Source organism: Chenopodium quinoa, unplaced genomic scaffold (genome assembly GCF_001683475.1).
Source record: "Chenopodium quinoa cultivar QQ74 unplaced genomic scaffold, ASM168347v1, whole genome shotgun sequence".
Classification (NCBI taxonomy): domain Eukaryota; kingdom Viridiplantae; phylum Streptophyta; class Magnoliopsida; order Caryophyllales; family Amaranthaceae; genus Chenopodium; species Chenopodium quinoa.
Genome location: NW_018744093.1, coordinates 1591446 through 1608082, shown reverse-complemented (window position 1 = coordinate 1608082; position 16637 = coordinate 1591446). Strand labels below are relative to the sequence as shown.

Here is a 16637-nt window from a genome sequence, read left to right as displayed (position 1 = left end):
CTAGTAGTATTCTGTACTTGGCCAGTTTGGATCTTTCTAATTAATGCAATGTGGCTGTTTTCTTAAAATAATAATAATAATAAAAAAATAAATAAATAAAAAAAAAAAAAAAAAATTGTATTTTCTCAATTTTCTTTTCTTTTCTTTTGTTTTCCTCCCAACCAAAAAGGCCGTAGACGTTTATTTGCTGGTCGCTCGACCCCTCCCTCTCTCTCCTCCATTGAAGCGGCATCTGAGCTTTCCTTCCTCCATTGAAGAATCTTCTGAGGTAAGATGCTTATTTGTTTGATCACCGATTATCAATTTATTAATTAAGGGTTTTGTTTCACAATATCGTTAAATTAACTGTCAGACTGTCAGTATAGTCAAATCAGGATTCTTCTAAGCTATATAAATTATATTGAACTATTGTTAAGTATTTTTGAATTATAAAATGTTATAACAGCGATTTCGTTGCTAGGATTTCGCTATTCATATTCTTGATCGTGAAAAAATTTATGCGATATTTGAAGCCTAATTTGATAATTGAGTCAAATTTAGTTGTTGATGTATTGCAGACTTTTATTTATGTAACCCTTTAATGGGACTCTGGTGAACCTTAGCTGAGACAACCTTCCGAAGCTTAAAGTGAGAAGACGGAAATGGCGCTAAGGCAGCTAGCAGCAGGGGGGAAGACGCTGCCATCTCTGTTGAAAGTCTTGAGAAAGGATATCTCAAAATCCCATCGTGTCACTGTACCTTTGCCTTCACTCCGTCGCACTTTCTCTCTATATGATCAGATCAATCTAATTGATAATGTTCCTGAGGACCAACTTCGCTTTCAAGGGTAAATTCTTCCTTTATACATTTGTAAAATCCTGAATTTGATATATAGTTTATTTTGGTTTCTTTTATATTTCAACATTTGATTGATACCATTTGATATGCAAAAATATGGTTTGGCGTTTGGTGTTTAATATTTTGGACTTACCTGTTATAATTCGAATATTTTGGTTTGTTGTGTTCGCTGCAACTTGTTTAACTTAAGTTCAGCAATTAGAGTAAAAGGGTTGTGTGTGTTCTGGGTTATCTATATCAAAATTCAAATGTATGATAATAATTGCATTATCAAGTAATTTACCAATCGCGTGATGTTCGGGTTGATTATGCATTTATGCATTAATGCTTTGTATAGTTTGAATTTCATGCATGGTTTTTTGGACATCAATTTTGATTTAGCTCATGGCTTTTGGTATTCATTGCAACAATTTGATAGGTTTGACGAAACTGGATTCAAAGTAAATGGGGTCAAGTATGAAGGTAGCTTACTTTGTCTTGGGAATTTGCTAATGTCATGGACCCCTAAGAACTTTGCAGATATTACCCCTGAAAGGTACTTGCTTCTTTGGTCGCACTCTATGCTAATACAATTTTCAGTTATTTGACGCAAAAAGTAGCTATTTACAATATCTTTTTCATTCAACTAGATGCATAAGCTAGGATTGTTTATTTGCCAAGTTGTTTTGATATTGAACACTCAGAATCAAGTATTAGGTTCTAAGCGCTACTTGACGTTACTGGTTTTGTAGAGAAATTGCTCCCAATACAATTAGTTTTTTTTTGTTTTTTCTTTTTAATCAGACTGACATGATTTTTAAGATATAGAGGTGTTAGTAGTTTAGTATAGTGGTGGCATAGCTCTGCTGCAGTTTGCCACTTGCTTGGTGTTGGTGGAGCTGCAGTTTGTTAATGGGTGGAGGTGGTAGCACAGTTCTCCAACTTATGCTCTGATGGTAGTTGCTCACCAGCCAGCAATGTAATTTAAAATTGAAGAACAAAGGGAGTTGGTCTGGGAGGTCTTTTAGAGTTAGGTTTCTTTTCTTTAAGTAATATGTACTGATGATGGGTGATGATTGATTAGAGATGCTGAGAGAGTAAGAGAACGGGTCCTAGGTTTCAGTATATGCTTTCTAGTGTTCCTTTTGTTGTTGTACTTTATTTGTTGGGTTTTTGTCCTTTTTGATGGGTGACCTATTACTCCTTATGTCCCTAAAATATTGCCCCAAAACACTTTTTTTAAGAAGCTAAGTGTAAATTTGTGCACTTGGGTGGACAACTATTTATGAGGATATACAATCAGGCGTTGTGTTCTTGCCTTTTGGGTGGCAAGGGCGCAAGCCTTGTGCAGAAACGAAGCAGCGTCTAGATCTCAAGGGGCGCTTTTATCTTTTGATGAGAGGTGACAGAGTGTAGGTGGGCACAAGGGGAACCAAAATACGAGGTTTTTTTTTTTATAGCGTCCAGTGAGTTTGGGGTGCTAATATGCATGCGACGACAAAATAGCTATTAAGGTCATACAACACAAGTAAAAGAGGAAGGCAATACTTGGTAGAAAGTTTTTGGATTTCATTAATCACTTGCTCCCTAAAGAACTTCCTTTTGCATTTACAATGTTTTTCTAATAGATGTTGGGTTGGCAAAAATAATAACTGAATATAAAGCCTAGAAAATGTAAGAATAAGTCTACAAAAGTATCTAAAACAGGAGGTTAGATTCTAACACTGGTACAAACATTGGGGGATAGAGGGAGTAGATTCTCTAAAGATGGGGAAAACATGTTATGGGTGGAGGGGTTTGGGGAACTTTTCCTAACTTTCTTAAGAAAGGGAGGAGGGTGGAAATCTAGTCTTTCTAACTTGCACTTGAAAGTAAGAATAAGATAAACTCAACATTTAAGAAAAATTCAAACCAAATTGAATATGTGCATTATTTATAAGACAGCCACAAGTCCTTTAGTGGAAGGATAAATCGCGCAGGATCTTCTGAGTGTAATATACAATTGTAATAACTTGCCACATAAAACCTCTTATAATTAAGTTGACAGTTGCTTGCAAAGGAATTCTTTTGCTCTTTATCTTTCTATCTTTCTCTTAAGTCCCACATCAATATTTACACTTTTGGTTTGCATTTGTCCCAAATTGGCTTTTACACATTTGGGGAAATGTCCCACTGTTATTTTAAGGAAAATTCTCAGTGGTTAGCCCCAAATTGAAATGGTGACCCTCTTGTTTTTCTCTTTACAAATGACTCTAATTAAGATTTTTATTTTTTATTTTTTTATTCTCATCTATTACCTCGTTGGATTAGTTTTCAATAAAATGTTAACTTAGTTAAAGTGAAGGAAAAATTGTCAAAAATTAGCCAATGCACGGTCAGCTCAACGCAAGTCAATCATTTAATTGATTAAGAATACCTTTATGGGACATTTTATTTAATGGGCCAAATAACATACAACCTGCCAACAAGTCAAATATATTTTTTTTTTTAATTTTTTTTTTTTTTTTCCTAAATATCCACAAACCTATACAAACCACCGCCACCCACCACCTTCAAGCCACCCAAACCCAACCACCTTTAAGCCACCAGACCACCATTGCCTAACGATCACCCTTAAACACTTCACTATCCCTTTTTCTCTTCTCCTTCCACCGCCTCTTGAAACACAAGAATAACTCCCCAGCCCACCGTATTGTCTCGCTATCCCAACCGAAATCCACCACACCATCCCTCCCTAAAATCACCTAGCCATAGTCACAATATCCATCAATTAAAACCACCTTGCCATAATGAAGCCACTTATCCAACAATTAACACTTAGATAACCAATTAAAACTAGACCACACCATCAACTTGATTAACCAATTGCCACCACTCGCCATAGTCATGCCATTAACCCAAATTTACGTCCCACCACCGCCCCCACTAAAAGTATTTACGCTAATTAAACTAATTGCAATTACTTGGTACTGAATTTTGTCGATTCTTGTATGAAGTTAATTAAATCTATATGAACACAACTATGTTCGAAGGGAGAGGGAGAATGAGTTGCATTGTGGTGGTTCGACTATGTTCTGATGCAAGGTCTGTTGAACGAGATTAAAGGTTGTCAATGGGAGCTTTAGGGAGGAGATAGTAAGGGGCGATGAGGTAGGAGGTGAGAGAGAGGCGGTGGAAGGAGGAGAGAGAAAGGGGTGGTGATGGGGAAGGAGAAAGAAAGAGACTGTGGAAGGAAGAGAGAGAAAGGGGTGATGAGGGGGGAGTAGAGAGAAAGGGGTGGTGAGGGGGAAGGAGAAAGAAAGAGACTGTGGAAGGAAGAGTGAGAAAGGGGTGGTGAGGGGGGAGCAAAGAGAAAGGGGCGGTGGGAGGGGAGAGCGAGGTACATAACGAAATTAAAAAATTAAAATATTAAGTTAAATTTTTTTTTTGAAAAGTTGAACCAATTAAATTGCAACACACGTCACATTTTTAACCAGTCTAGACTTATTTAAATAAAAACCCCGAAAAGATAAACTTATTCTTAGTTATTCTTAGGTAAAGGAAGAGAAGAGAAAAGAAGGTATTGCCCACTATTTTGTGAAATTAGTCACATAATAAGGTATTGCCCACTTATTAGTCTAGACTTATAAATTGACCAATGAAATTAGTCACAAAGCAAAGTCCATTATTTTGTGAAAAGGTATTGCCCAGTATTTTGTGACATTAGTCTAGACTTATAAATTGACCAATGAAATTAGTCACAAAGGACTTTTTAAGTCCACTATTTTGTGAGAAAGGACCTTTTAAAAAAATTGTTGCAAGAAGGGACCAAAAATGAATTTACTTGATCAAACTCAATTTCTTCACAAAATCATCCAATTCCATACCCTAAATTATTAACTCATTCAGAAATTTGATTTCATCTCTCTTTGCTCGATTCTCTCAACCCTAGATTTAGGGTTAGGTTATCGCTTGAAGATTTTTACAGTAGGGGAGGGGAGGAGTGGGTCTCCGTGAAAAGGGGTGTCGGGGTCAATGCCGGCAGTGGATCGGAGGGGGAAAAGGGGTGGTTGGGGTTGGTAAGGTTTTCGTGCAAGGGGAGAAGGGAAGAGGGAGGCGGTGGGGGTGGAGGAAAGAGGTGACTGCTGTGAAAGGGGTGGGTCTAAGGTGGTTTCCGGGCATAGGTCCCTCCTCAGCAAAAATGGTGCAAAAAAAAAAAAAAAAAAAAAAAAAAACACTATTTTTGGTCCCTCCTTGCCACCTTTTTTTTAAAAGGTCCTTTCTCACAAAATAATAGACTTACAAGGTCCTTTTTGATAAATTTTCCAGACGGAAATTACCTAAGAAAAGAAGGAACTTTATCACCTAGAGATGTAAATGGCAGGCGTTGGAGGCTTGCATCATCGGAATCGCCAAAAAATAGCCTTAGAGAAAGTTAGAGTGAACCGAATGATCCATGGAACTATAATTCCTTCAAAAAATAGACGTGATTTAAAAAAATTAATATGATATCAAAATACTGAAAATAGGTTTAAGAGATTTAATTACAAAAGTCAGATTTATAATTTCAAACCGTTACACCTTACACTACTCCTTGAAAAAATAAAATATTTAGATTTAGATAAGTATGAGTTTGAGTATCATCTCTTTAAAGGAATTGGAAGACGAAAGAACAATCCTTATTCTCAATAAAAATGCAACGTAATAATGAATAAACAATGCCATGCGCATGCAGTTGTCATTATATTAATTGTGCAATGTTTTCCAGAAGATTACTCTAAGGTAATTGCTTAAAATCTTCATTTCCTTTTTTTGGCTTGTTAATGATTCAGGGTAGTGACACAGATTTATTCTTTTGAATTTATTAGCCAACATATTATTAAAGTGTTAATGTTCATTAGCTAGCTTTTAACTAATGTCAATTAGTTTAGAATATCTATCTTTTGACTAATTATTAAAGCCTTAGGATTCTGCCATACAGCTTGAAGGTTGGATGTTTATGACAGCTGAATTTCAAATTGTTTAGTCGATTATTAACATTAGTGGCGTATCCAAGATTTCAAAATACGGTTTACACAATTATAATAGGGATTAAGTAATTATAACGTTTTAACACGTAAATCATCGTATAATCAAGCAATAAAAAGTTATAAATTATCAATAATATAGTAGTATCCAATCAAAATTATCAATTTCTCATTAAACAATTGTTAAATTGCATACTAGTTAATTTATTTAGATATTTAAAATAAACTTTTAAAGTTCAATAAATTAAGGAGAAAATTAGGTTGTAAATATAATGATTGCAACAAAAAGTTAATAATTGTCCCTAACAATAAAGAATTTCCAAGTCTTAAATTGTACACTTGAAGCAAAAATTAAATGAATAAATTATGAAACAAATACCTGAAACAAATTTCCAAATCTTAAATTGTAAAATGACAGTAATAAGGCTCAAAGACGTCGTTTTGTATAGTCTATTGTCGCACAATGTAATGAATTTGCCCCTGTTTACATTTAACCATTGATGAGCTAGCTTGAGTAGCAAACTAAAGTTTTTGCCTTTAAAAAATTGTTTCCAAGATATTTCTTTTGACTTTAGAACATTTAAACCTTTTATAATTTGTTCATCCTTCAATATTATGTTATCGATCGCCTACATCCATACAACTTACCTTAGAATATGTGTTGTTGATATTGCTTCTATGTTAGCCTTTATTTATTTATTTATTTATTTATTTTCATTTGTTTGTCATTTACATACTCATTATTGTTGTGCCTAAGCGTCTTGATTGATCTTCTTCCGTCTCATAAGGGTGTCTCTTCATAAATAAATAGCTTTTCTTATGCTCATATTCATGCACAAGCCTCTTCCACCGTTCTTGGACTCTTGCCATTTGAAATCCAAAGCTTTGCTAAGGTTGATACCCTTGCACAAGCCTTGCTCGCCCTTGGCTTGCTTTTGTGTCGTCTTGTAAGAGAGTTTCACACAATTCAATGTCAAAATAATATCAAAAATTACACATAATATGTAAGTGATGAGTGATGATTGGTGAACTCTTTATGCGCGAGGTAGGTGATGATCTCATCGGTGTCATTAGTCCGATGAAGATAAAATATATGATTATAGTTGTGCTACAAATTCATAGACGATATATTTCTATTTGACATCGAGCAGTACTTTAGGATATGTTAACTAAGTGATAACCTAAAGGTGGTCATTTCCGGTTTGTCAGAGCTTTTGCACTACCTTAGTGTACTACATTTGGCAACAAAGAAATAGTGGTGTTTGGGATAGGAAGATCCATAGGCATGATATAATTGTAAATAGAATTTGTTTTGATGTATATCATAGGATAGGTAGTATAGCAAGTAAGAATGTTAAGGTTAGGGAGCTTTATTGGCTCAAGGGCATTTGCCTAGGGGCTTAGATGCCTCAGTGTAAATTTGTTTTTGTGTGATTAATAAAAATTTTACCTTTTCTCAAAAAAAAAAAAAAAAAAAAAAAAAAAAGAACAGGTGGTCATTTCTTTAGTCCTGTACTTGTCAAGTGATGTTAAGCTATGGTGATCCAAACTGATATTGAAACTAGGAATTCTTATGCCTCGAATGAAGGTACATGATATTGGGCATAAGAATACTATTTGCGACTATGTGAATGAATACATAGCTTGCATGTTGGAAATTCATGGCATGAATGAAAAGGAATAAAGGATTGGTTTTCTGAATTGTAAGATTGCTCTCAATGTGAGATTATGAGACAAAAGATAGATACAATCTCAGTCGCATAGATTCATGTAATACTCCTTTGGGAAAGACAATTACCATGGAATGAAATCAGGTTTTGAGCTTAAACATCATGCTATGGAATTATGTCTCCAAGCTCACCCAAGAGTACGGCAAATTGCTCACGTGTATTGTCTAATGAGGTGGGAGAAATGATGCTTAAAGATTCTGGTTATTCCCTTTTTACAACACAAAAGAACCGATGGCAAGCATCTCCTTTGGAAATGATAGTATACAGAAGTGTATACTATGTTGAAACCCGCACAAATGCTAGGGTACGAACAAAAAGGAGAGATCAAGAGCTATAAGAATGGGTTTCTTCTACGTGATCTACACAATGGGCAAAGAGTCCCCCTAGGTAGTAGTGCTTTACCACGCTGTGATGCGTGGACATCTAGGTGTCTGGGCAGAAGCCACCATTGTGGAACTGGTGCCACTAAAAACATCGTCATCAAAAGTGGTAACATATGTTAAGTTGTCACTGATGCAGAAGCTTCATCTCCTTTAATGCTTTCCTTTATGTTTTTTATGTTGGATGCTTCCCACCTGTTGACCCTTAGGTGTGACCTATAGCTAGTTTAGAGTCGTCACTATGACACTAAAAAAAATTGTTAAATAAAATATAAAGCTTTTTGATGGAGTGATTATTAATGAATGAGAACTAATGCTTCTGATCTAAGCACATGGGTTGTTGATATTGCTTTCGTGCTAATAGTCCTGTTGTCGCTTCTATAAATACTCATTTTTGTTGTCAACGTTGCCTCCCGCTTAATGTACCTTAGTGCTGACAATCAGGATCCTTTCTCAAATTGAAAGCTTTGCTTATGCTCCTTGGCTTTCCTTGCCTTGTACCTTATTGGGCACAAACCAATGTCAAGATACTTGGACCATGACTCTTAGGACTTTGGTATGTCTTGCTGGAATTTTTTGTGTTTGGTTAGAATATCATATCCATGTGGGAGTGCTGAGAATTTGACATAGGTACTTAAAAATAAGGCTTCTTGCATAATGCATAAAGCTGATCTGATCTAAATATACAATGCTGTATTTCGGTTATTGTAAACATCGAATGATATGCAGTTTTGATTGCCCAAATTGTACTTCCTTGGTGCATATTTTGTCTGATACTATGTAGCATAATATTTTACGTTACTTACCTATCTCTCAGAAAATTAACGTGTCATTTTTCTTCCTGATACAGCTTGTCCATCTTCCAGATTCTTCGGCCTATTCCAGGTAATAAAGGCATACTGTCGATAACTATAACTTATAGATGCTGTATGAAGCTTATTGACAAGATTGCTGTGCTAAAACTGCTAATGTGCTATGCTCCATTTCTTATGATATCTTGAGAAAAGTCAAACTATAAGTGGCATGGTGTTCTAGATGCTTGTAAATTTTGAATGTTGGTGAAAGAAAGATAAAAAAAAAAGTATTTTATGAGTATGGTCGCCTTTTCATCTATAGATCTAATTGAGTAATTGTACTTATTCGTATGTTGATTTTTTGCACACATGAAGTTTCATGTCTTAAGAATAAAGTGCTCCTCATGAAGTTGCTGGATTGCATTGAAGGATACTATGTAATATAAGCCCTGATGCCTTGCTTTCTGTTCCTTTATTCTGGAAGCTGCAACTTTAGTATAACTAAGGCGCCTAACGTGCGCGATGCGCGCATCATAGCTAGCTATGTCCGAGAAGTTCTTTTGATTTGACGTTATGTTATAACTTTAGTTGTTAGTAGCATTAATGAGGGAAAGTATATAACAAATATTTTTAGGGGCATAAATGTCCATACACTATTATTAAGAGTTTTAAAAAAAAACAATTAACATTAATGAGGGCAAGTATGTAAATAAACATTTAAGGGACATAATCGTCTTAACACTATTCATAAAAGTGTGGTCATACTTTTAAAAGGGTAAATACGTAAATAAACATTTTAGGGGCATAATCATCTCAAAACTATTCATAAGAGTTTACTCAATACTTTTTAAAAGGTAGGGAAATAGTCTGTTTGACTTTTGTGGTATTCTCACAAATTCACAGATACACATCAGGATTATTGTCTATAATTGTGGTAGCTGAATCTATGGTTTGACTACCAATTAAAGTCATGTTAGGGCTTTAAAAGCCCCATAATTTTTATATTTGGTGATTGTTTAATTTTTCCATGCCCATTACAATTCGTCTCATGTCATGGAATTAGACCAAGGGTTTCCTTATCAAGCATGGCTTCTTAACCAGTCTTATTTATTTCGATTTCGCTATCTGATGAATTTCTAAAAATAGTGTAAGTGGCTTTTTACGGTTTCTTTCCATGTGGCTATAGGCCTATAGCTGTTCCTTTCTTTGTTAGAAAAGTTTCAGGTAGTCAAGTTTAATAATATTAAAACTTAATACGAAGTATATAGTTTAAAGAATTAGAACTACAATAATATTCTAAATTTTCTACTTCACTCCTTCATGTTATGACATTAAAACTTAAGTTTACACAAGAACCATTATGCTATGAAATGATGGATACTTCACCCTTGTTAGAAAGTATACATCAATTTCTTACCTGTGAATCAAGTTTGCATGGATGTCCAAAAATTTTCAACCTCCTAAAACCTCAAATGATACTGTCAAAAGTCTCGGTGGAAACATAGTAATATGGAGATGACTTACACTGATGTTTTCCCTGAAGGTAGGTAACCATTAAAGAAGATGATTTAACTCATTTCCTGCGATGGATTCCATGTCCACTGTTGCCTGTTAGTGCCTGTAGACTGTACGTATTAGTTAATTTTGCCTACATGGGCTAATCTATTTATGTGCTACATTGCTGTCACATTGATGTTTAGCTTGTATTCAGCTTCCCCAACAATATGACAGGAAGTAGAGAAGAGGGAAGAAGGTATGCTGAATATTTAATTTTGTGATGTGTTGCAGAAATTTTAATTCTTGGATGTGGAAGGCACATTGAACCAGTTAATTCTGAACTCCGGAGCTATTTACGCTCTGCTGGCATAAGATTGGAAGCAGTTGACTCGGTATCTGTGCTTTAAGCATTTGCTTTAGTGATTTAAAACTATTTTTAACTGCTGTGTTTGAACATTGGTATTAGTTATTAGCATAATATCAAGTTTCGCTAAATATGAGCTAGCTTCTAAAATGAATCGCTTATGTTTATGAATTTCTGAATAATAAGTCTTTTGAAGAGGTTTACTGGATACACTGAGCGGAAATATTCTTCGGGTTATCACTTGTCAACGAAGTTGAAGACCAAACTATGCATTTCAACTGATGCTATGGATAAATGTTGAGCACTATTTTTTTTTTTTATAATGCCTATGAATATTACGAACCTTTTGAGTGTTAAGAATCCTGCACTATATAGCATTCTGTTTGTTTGCTCCTTTGTACCTTGATTTTGTAAACTGAACACTCCTGGTAATTAGTTGTCTATGGTACTCTAGTCTTGCTATCAATGAAATGTATCCATTCTACCATATTTCATGTGCTGCTTTAAACAAATTTGTTTGCTAAATGTGTGGAAAAATTGTGATGCTGAAACTTTCTGACACTTGAGCCTTCATTCCACTGTGCCAAACTGCAGTGGCATCAATATGTATTTGTCCAAGTTCTACAGGAGTTTGAATAGTTGTATACTAAACTTTGGTCACTCGTGCTTCATCTTGTTTTGTTTCAGCGAAATGCTGCCTCTACATACAACATTTTGAACGAGGAAGGTAGAATAGTTGCGGCGGCTCTCCTCCCATATGGAGCATCAGCATCTTCATAATATTTGGTCATCTGACCAATAGCAAAACGTTTCAGCAAATTCTTGCTCTGCTTTTGATGCTGTGTTGACTAGCTGCGGAAGTTTGGTGCTGCGTAGTCCTTTAACTTGAGACAATATCAGTTTTGAGTATAATTGCTTCAGTTCTCTGAAAAAGGCAGCTTTCTCAGAACATTTTTCATGGTTGTATCTTTATGATATGTGGAATGTACATCAATAATTTGGTCTGTAGAGTAATTGTATCCAGACATTGAAAGATGGAGTTAAGTACAAACTATGAAATAAAGCTAAATTACTTTTGCTGACAAGCCAATGGTTTTATACAGAAAATCATGAAAAATTTAGCTAGTTGAAATGAATTCTTAAGGAAGTGCTACTACCTCTTTGATACGCACACACATCCCGGCAAAGTTTTTATCATTACCAACTTTTTTGTGAGCGATTTCCAACAATATTATTGAAACAAAAATAAATTCTCACTATGAACCGCTTTAAAAATAAATTCCCAAAGTTCTGTCCACGTAGGACTAGTTTTTGGTTCAGCTTAAAACCGCTAATGTCATAAACGGTTACATATTAAGAAATTTTGACAATTGCTACCACTAAAATGACCATGTTTTCACCGTTGCTGTTAGTGGGCCTAGGCACCGTCCAACCACCTTCCAGCCACCCCTCCCTCCTTCCAGCCACCCTCACTGCCAGCCCCCCTCCCCATGTTGGCTGTTAGCGCCCAAACTCCACCTTCACACACCAACCACAACAACACCAACTCCACCTTCACCCCTCAGCTCACCAAGAATTCACTAAACCACCTACCAAACGCTTCTCTTCAAACCACTTGACCAAACACCAACAATAGATCAGCAGCCGCCGCAGTGGCTCAACCACAGAGCAGCTGCACCTTACAATCGTAGCCACCACTTCGCAGACCCCCACAACAACCTACAATCAATCAGCCGCTACGCCCCCGCTTCCCAGCAGTACTGAAAGGAATGGTGTCCTTCCAACAAGTGTATTCTTCCGATAGAGGGTTCAGAATTATTACAGAGTTAATTCTTCAGTAAGATCAAGTGATCGGAATGCCTAGGTGGAGGCCGCTTCCGATTAGTAATATCAAGGTACAATTGATATTACTACTTAATCTTAACAGAACCTTTCGGGTCGAACCCAATCGAATCACCGATCTGAGACGATGAATTAATCCGAAAGGATTTAATGAGTCGACAGAGTTTTACGAATACAGACGTCGGATATCGAGCCTAGGGCGTCGAGGCCGAGCGTCGCAAAATCACAAGCGACAAGTACGAGCGTAGCCGTAGCACCACAATGGTCTAACAATGTGGATGCTAGGCTAATTCAAGCTAGCAGGCACCTAGCATGGCTAGGCGCAAGCCTAAGCACACTAGGTGTGCTAGGCGAACCATTGCAGCCTAGGCACACCATCGCTGACCATCGCAGCCCTAACTTGATGCCTAGGCACCATCGCTGACTATCGCAGCCTAGGCGCACCATCGCAACACAGCAATGTACTTGGTTGGATGCCTAGGTGCGCATGACAGGGCCACACATGCACCAAGCACAACCATCGCAGTGCTAGGCACTAGCGCATGTGCATGTGCGTGTGTGCGTGCCTCGCACCAAGCGTAGTAGTGCTAGGCACTGGCTGATGTGTGCTAGTGCGAGGGTGCATGGCAGCATCGCCCATCACGCATGCTAGGCCCTTGCGTGCGTAGGTGCACTGGCTGGGCTAGCAATGCGTGTGGCGCATGTGCGTGGGGTGCAAGGTTGATGCGTGTGCGAGAGGTGCAGCGAGGGATGCGAGGGTGGTGCGTGTGACTGGCGAGGCAAGGGGCCAGGATGCGTGGCTCGCTAGCAGCACGCATGCTTGCTATGCAAGCATGTGCGAGAGAGGTGAGGGCCAGCACCAGCTCCAAGCATCGCCCAGCACCAAGCATGCACTACTTGGCTGGGATGCGAAGGCTGCTGGGTGGGCTGGTGCTAGCTGGCACTGCTAGCTGGCGTGCTAGCTGGCAGCAGCCCAACAGCCTATGCTTAAGGCGGTTTTGTGAGGGGGTGGGGACCAAGGCTTGGGCAAAGCCTTGGGGAGCAAGGCAATGGTCCCCCCCCCACCTCTTCATGGTCCTCACCTAACTCTCTCTCTCCCCTTAACACTTGTTGCATTGTGATTGAATTTAATTATTAATTTATTTTGGAAATAAATTAATTATCAAATTATTCATTCTCCCACATTGGTTGGGGAATGAAGTTTAAGGGTGCATTTCCTTATAAATACCAAAGGCATGGTATTGGGAAATACACAACCTTGAGTGGAATTAAAAAGGCAACTCTTATAATTAGAGTAAACCTTTGATTCGTAAAAGTCATAGTTTTGTTTTTTCCGGGTCTTGACTAACCTTCAAGACTTGGGACGCTCGGGTCGGGTCGAGGGTACGATCCGTCGGAGATCTCGTAGTTTCGGGATTTTGAAGTAAGAGCTCTTCGGGAGCGAAGCACGCAACAAAGGTATAATTCTTGTTCTTAATCTTGTTTGATTAAGTTTATTATGGTTGTTAATTGCTTTAATTAAGGGGCGGGTCTTGGGGGGTTTCCTTCCGCGTAGTGTCAGGTCACTACGAAACCCTACAGCACCGAACATCAACCGTCACAACCCACCAGCCCACCTCAAGCCACCGCGCGTAACAATCGGCACCACCATCAATTCATGTGCTCGCCACACATAATTAATCACAGCCCACAACACCAGCATCGCAACCAATTTCGCATCTAATCGAAAACCAAATGCATTGAAAAGACCCAATTTCGAAGGGTAAGAAATTGGTAGGGTAAGTAGAGTGGGAAAGGGGAGAGAGGTGGGGTCACCGGCGCCGGGAGATCATTTGGGCTCCGGCAAGGGTGAAGGGTGGCTAATGGGGAGGTGGCAAACGGGCTATAGAGTGGCTAGTTTTTTTTTTTTTTGTAAGTTTTTTTTTTAAATAAATTAAATCATTATTTAATGAAAAATGGGCCCCACTTAACGGAACCCTAACAAATTCTGTTAACTAGTAGCAAGTGCTATATGTTGTAACTTTTGGAGGTAGCAAAATAAAATAAAAAATTAAACAGGTAGCAAATGTCAAACATGGTCATTTTGGTGGTAGCAAAACTCAAAATTTCCTTATATTAAAATCACTAACAATATTAGTGATTATGTATTTTTTTTAAATGTTATTAAAATGCGGTCTATTTAAACTTGTTAATGAATATTGACGAAGGAGGCAAAAAGACCGGTTATTAGTAAAATGAGGTCTCTTTTCTAAAACCACTAATTGTAGTAGCGGTTTTAAAACTGCAATTGCTATGCCGTTAACGATTTAAGCTGAACCAACGGCTAAAAATTAACGTCCAACATTGATCCTACGTGGACGGGGTTTGGGGAATTTGTTTTTACACCGACGCACAAAGGGAATTTATTTTTGTTTTGACAATGTTGTGGGAAATCGCTCCTTTTTTGTTTTGTTTTATTTATTTGATCAAAAAAATTATCAATATGACTTTTGTCTTATTAGTTGTGGCATTGTGTGCAAGGTAATGAAATTTATTTGAATAATTAATCATCCCATGTAAAATTATTACCCTTTGCTTCAAGATCCTAAACCCTTTAGATAATCTTGTTGAGCCCAACCAATTAAGTGTGTAAAATAGAATTTTACCGTAAAGTTCCTAAGATTCTAAATGACACCCTAGTGCATCATCCATCACTTAAAATCGAAGGGTTTTTAGGTACTTAGATTGGAAAAATAATCTCAATATAAGCGGGACCTAGGTTTATTATGTTGTGAATATTTAGTGAACTCTAGAGCATCATCATCAACATACAGAAAATAAACTTACATGCATAATCTACTAATGCAAAATAACTATGATCTAGAATGGCCCTTAATCTTAAGAAAACTAGTCTTGAAATGCTCTTACTTAATTCTTCATGGATTGATTTGTCGTCCTTTGGGCCTTCACATCATATCATGGTCTTCTTGGGTTATATCTAACCTTTATATGTTATTTTATCTACTAATTAAATAAAAAATATTACAAAAAATAGTTCACGATACGCATACCGTATTTAGATTACAAAAATAAATCACGATGTGCATATCTTGTTTTATAATATATTGGGCCATACTAGTCATTATATAGCAAAATAATATCATATATAATAAAATTGTCATATATAAATCACGTAAACATGCTTGCTTAAACTAAAATATCGAATATTCTTAATTAAGGCAACATAATTCCTAAAATATCTGCATATTTTAAATTTGTAATTAATTAATAAGATATATTATTCATAACCATCAATAAAATATCATATATATTTCAAATTAAGTATGAGATAGAATAAAGTCTTATTTTAATCTCAAATAATAGATCATATTTATTCTCTAAGATTCTCCTAACAAACTTAGAAGATTCCATCCCAATGGCTAGCCAATTAAATTATTTTAAAGTCAATTATATCCTAAAATATTTACAGGATAATCACCATTAATTTATCAACCGTTATCCATATGGAAAGCTGCTCGAAATATCCTAGCAAACTTTTCAAAAGATAAAACAAACTTTTAAAAATTTGAAATTATCCAAATAAAATCAAATTTTATCAAAATAATATAAATATTATTTTTAAAAAAAGGGCGGACATCCAACTTGTTTTGGCCAGCCAAAGCTAGCCACGGTGGCCGCACATCTTGCGATGCGCGCTGGCTCAAAGTATTAGCAATAGCGACAGCCGTGCAACCGTTAAATTAAATCATTGATCACATCAAAATCATTTTTTATGTAATGAATTTATCTAATTGAAATCATGAAGCATACTATATTCGAAATTAATCAAAACAAAAAAAAACCAAAAATCATAATTTAGGATTTACGATTTCAAAAATTTCGAAATTAATTAGGGTTAGGGGGGTTCGTGAAAATTACAGCTATTATAGGGCTAACATTGATCCAAATTTAGGGCTAAATTGAGAAAATTGAATCATATATATTATTCTCCCTTTTAATATGTTAAATCACCATTTAAAATAGTAATTAACCATAATTAAATTATTCTCCCTCTTAATTGAATTAAAATTAACATGTACATCAAAATAATCAAATTATTATCATCAATATATGCGTACATGCAAGATACTAACTGATACCACTGTAGAGATCTAGGTACTACATTGCGGAATTTCACGAATGATGTGGATTTAAACCCCTTAACTTAA

The 16637-nt window shown here is 36.4% G+C and overlaps 1 protein-coding gene across 2 annotated transcripts; it reads left to right on the top strand.

The window, feature by feature from the left end:
• LOC110692124 (NADH dehydrogenase [ubiquinone] 1 alpha subcomplex assembly factor 3-like) lies at positions 1-11672 on the top strand. 2 transcript variants are annotated; one of them, XM_021869115.1, is made up of 6 exons: positions 1-268; positions 541-826; positions 1256-1372; positions 8783-8817; positions 10515-10615; positions 11275-11672. In XM_021869115.1, exons 2-6 carry the CDS (start codon positions 642-644, stop codon positions 11365-11367), a joined length of 531 nt encoding a protein of 176 aa, XP_021724807.1. In that variant the 5' UTR covers positions 1-268; positions 541-641; the 3' UTR covers positions 11368-11672. The 2 variants fall into 2 exon arrangements, with proteins under 2 accessions (XP_021724807.1, XP_021724806.1); XM_021869114.1 differs by having other exon boundaries at positions 4-268; positions 558-826.
• The last annotated feature ends 4965 nt before the right edge of the window (positions 11673-16637 follow it).

Coding starts and splice junctions, on each gene's coding strand:
- LOC110692124 (XM_021869115.1), top strand. CDS start 642: ATGGCGCTAAGGCAGCTAGCAGCAGGGGGGAAGACGCTGCCATCTCTG. Junction 1,373..8,782: donor GCAGATATTACCCCTGAAAG/GTACTTGCTTCT, acceptor TTCCTGATACAG/CTTGTCCATCTTCCAGATTC. Junction 10,616..11,274: donor GATTGGAAGCAGTTGACTCG/GTATCTGTGCTT, acceptor GTTTTGTTTCAG/CGAAATGCTGCCTCTACATA.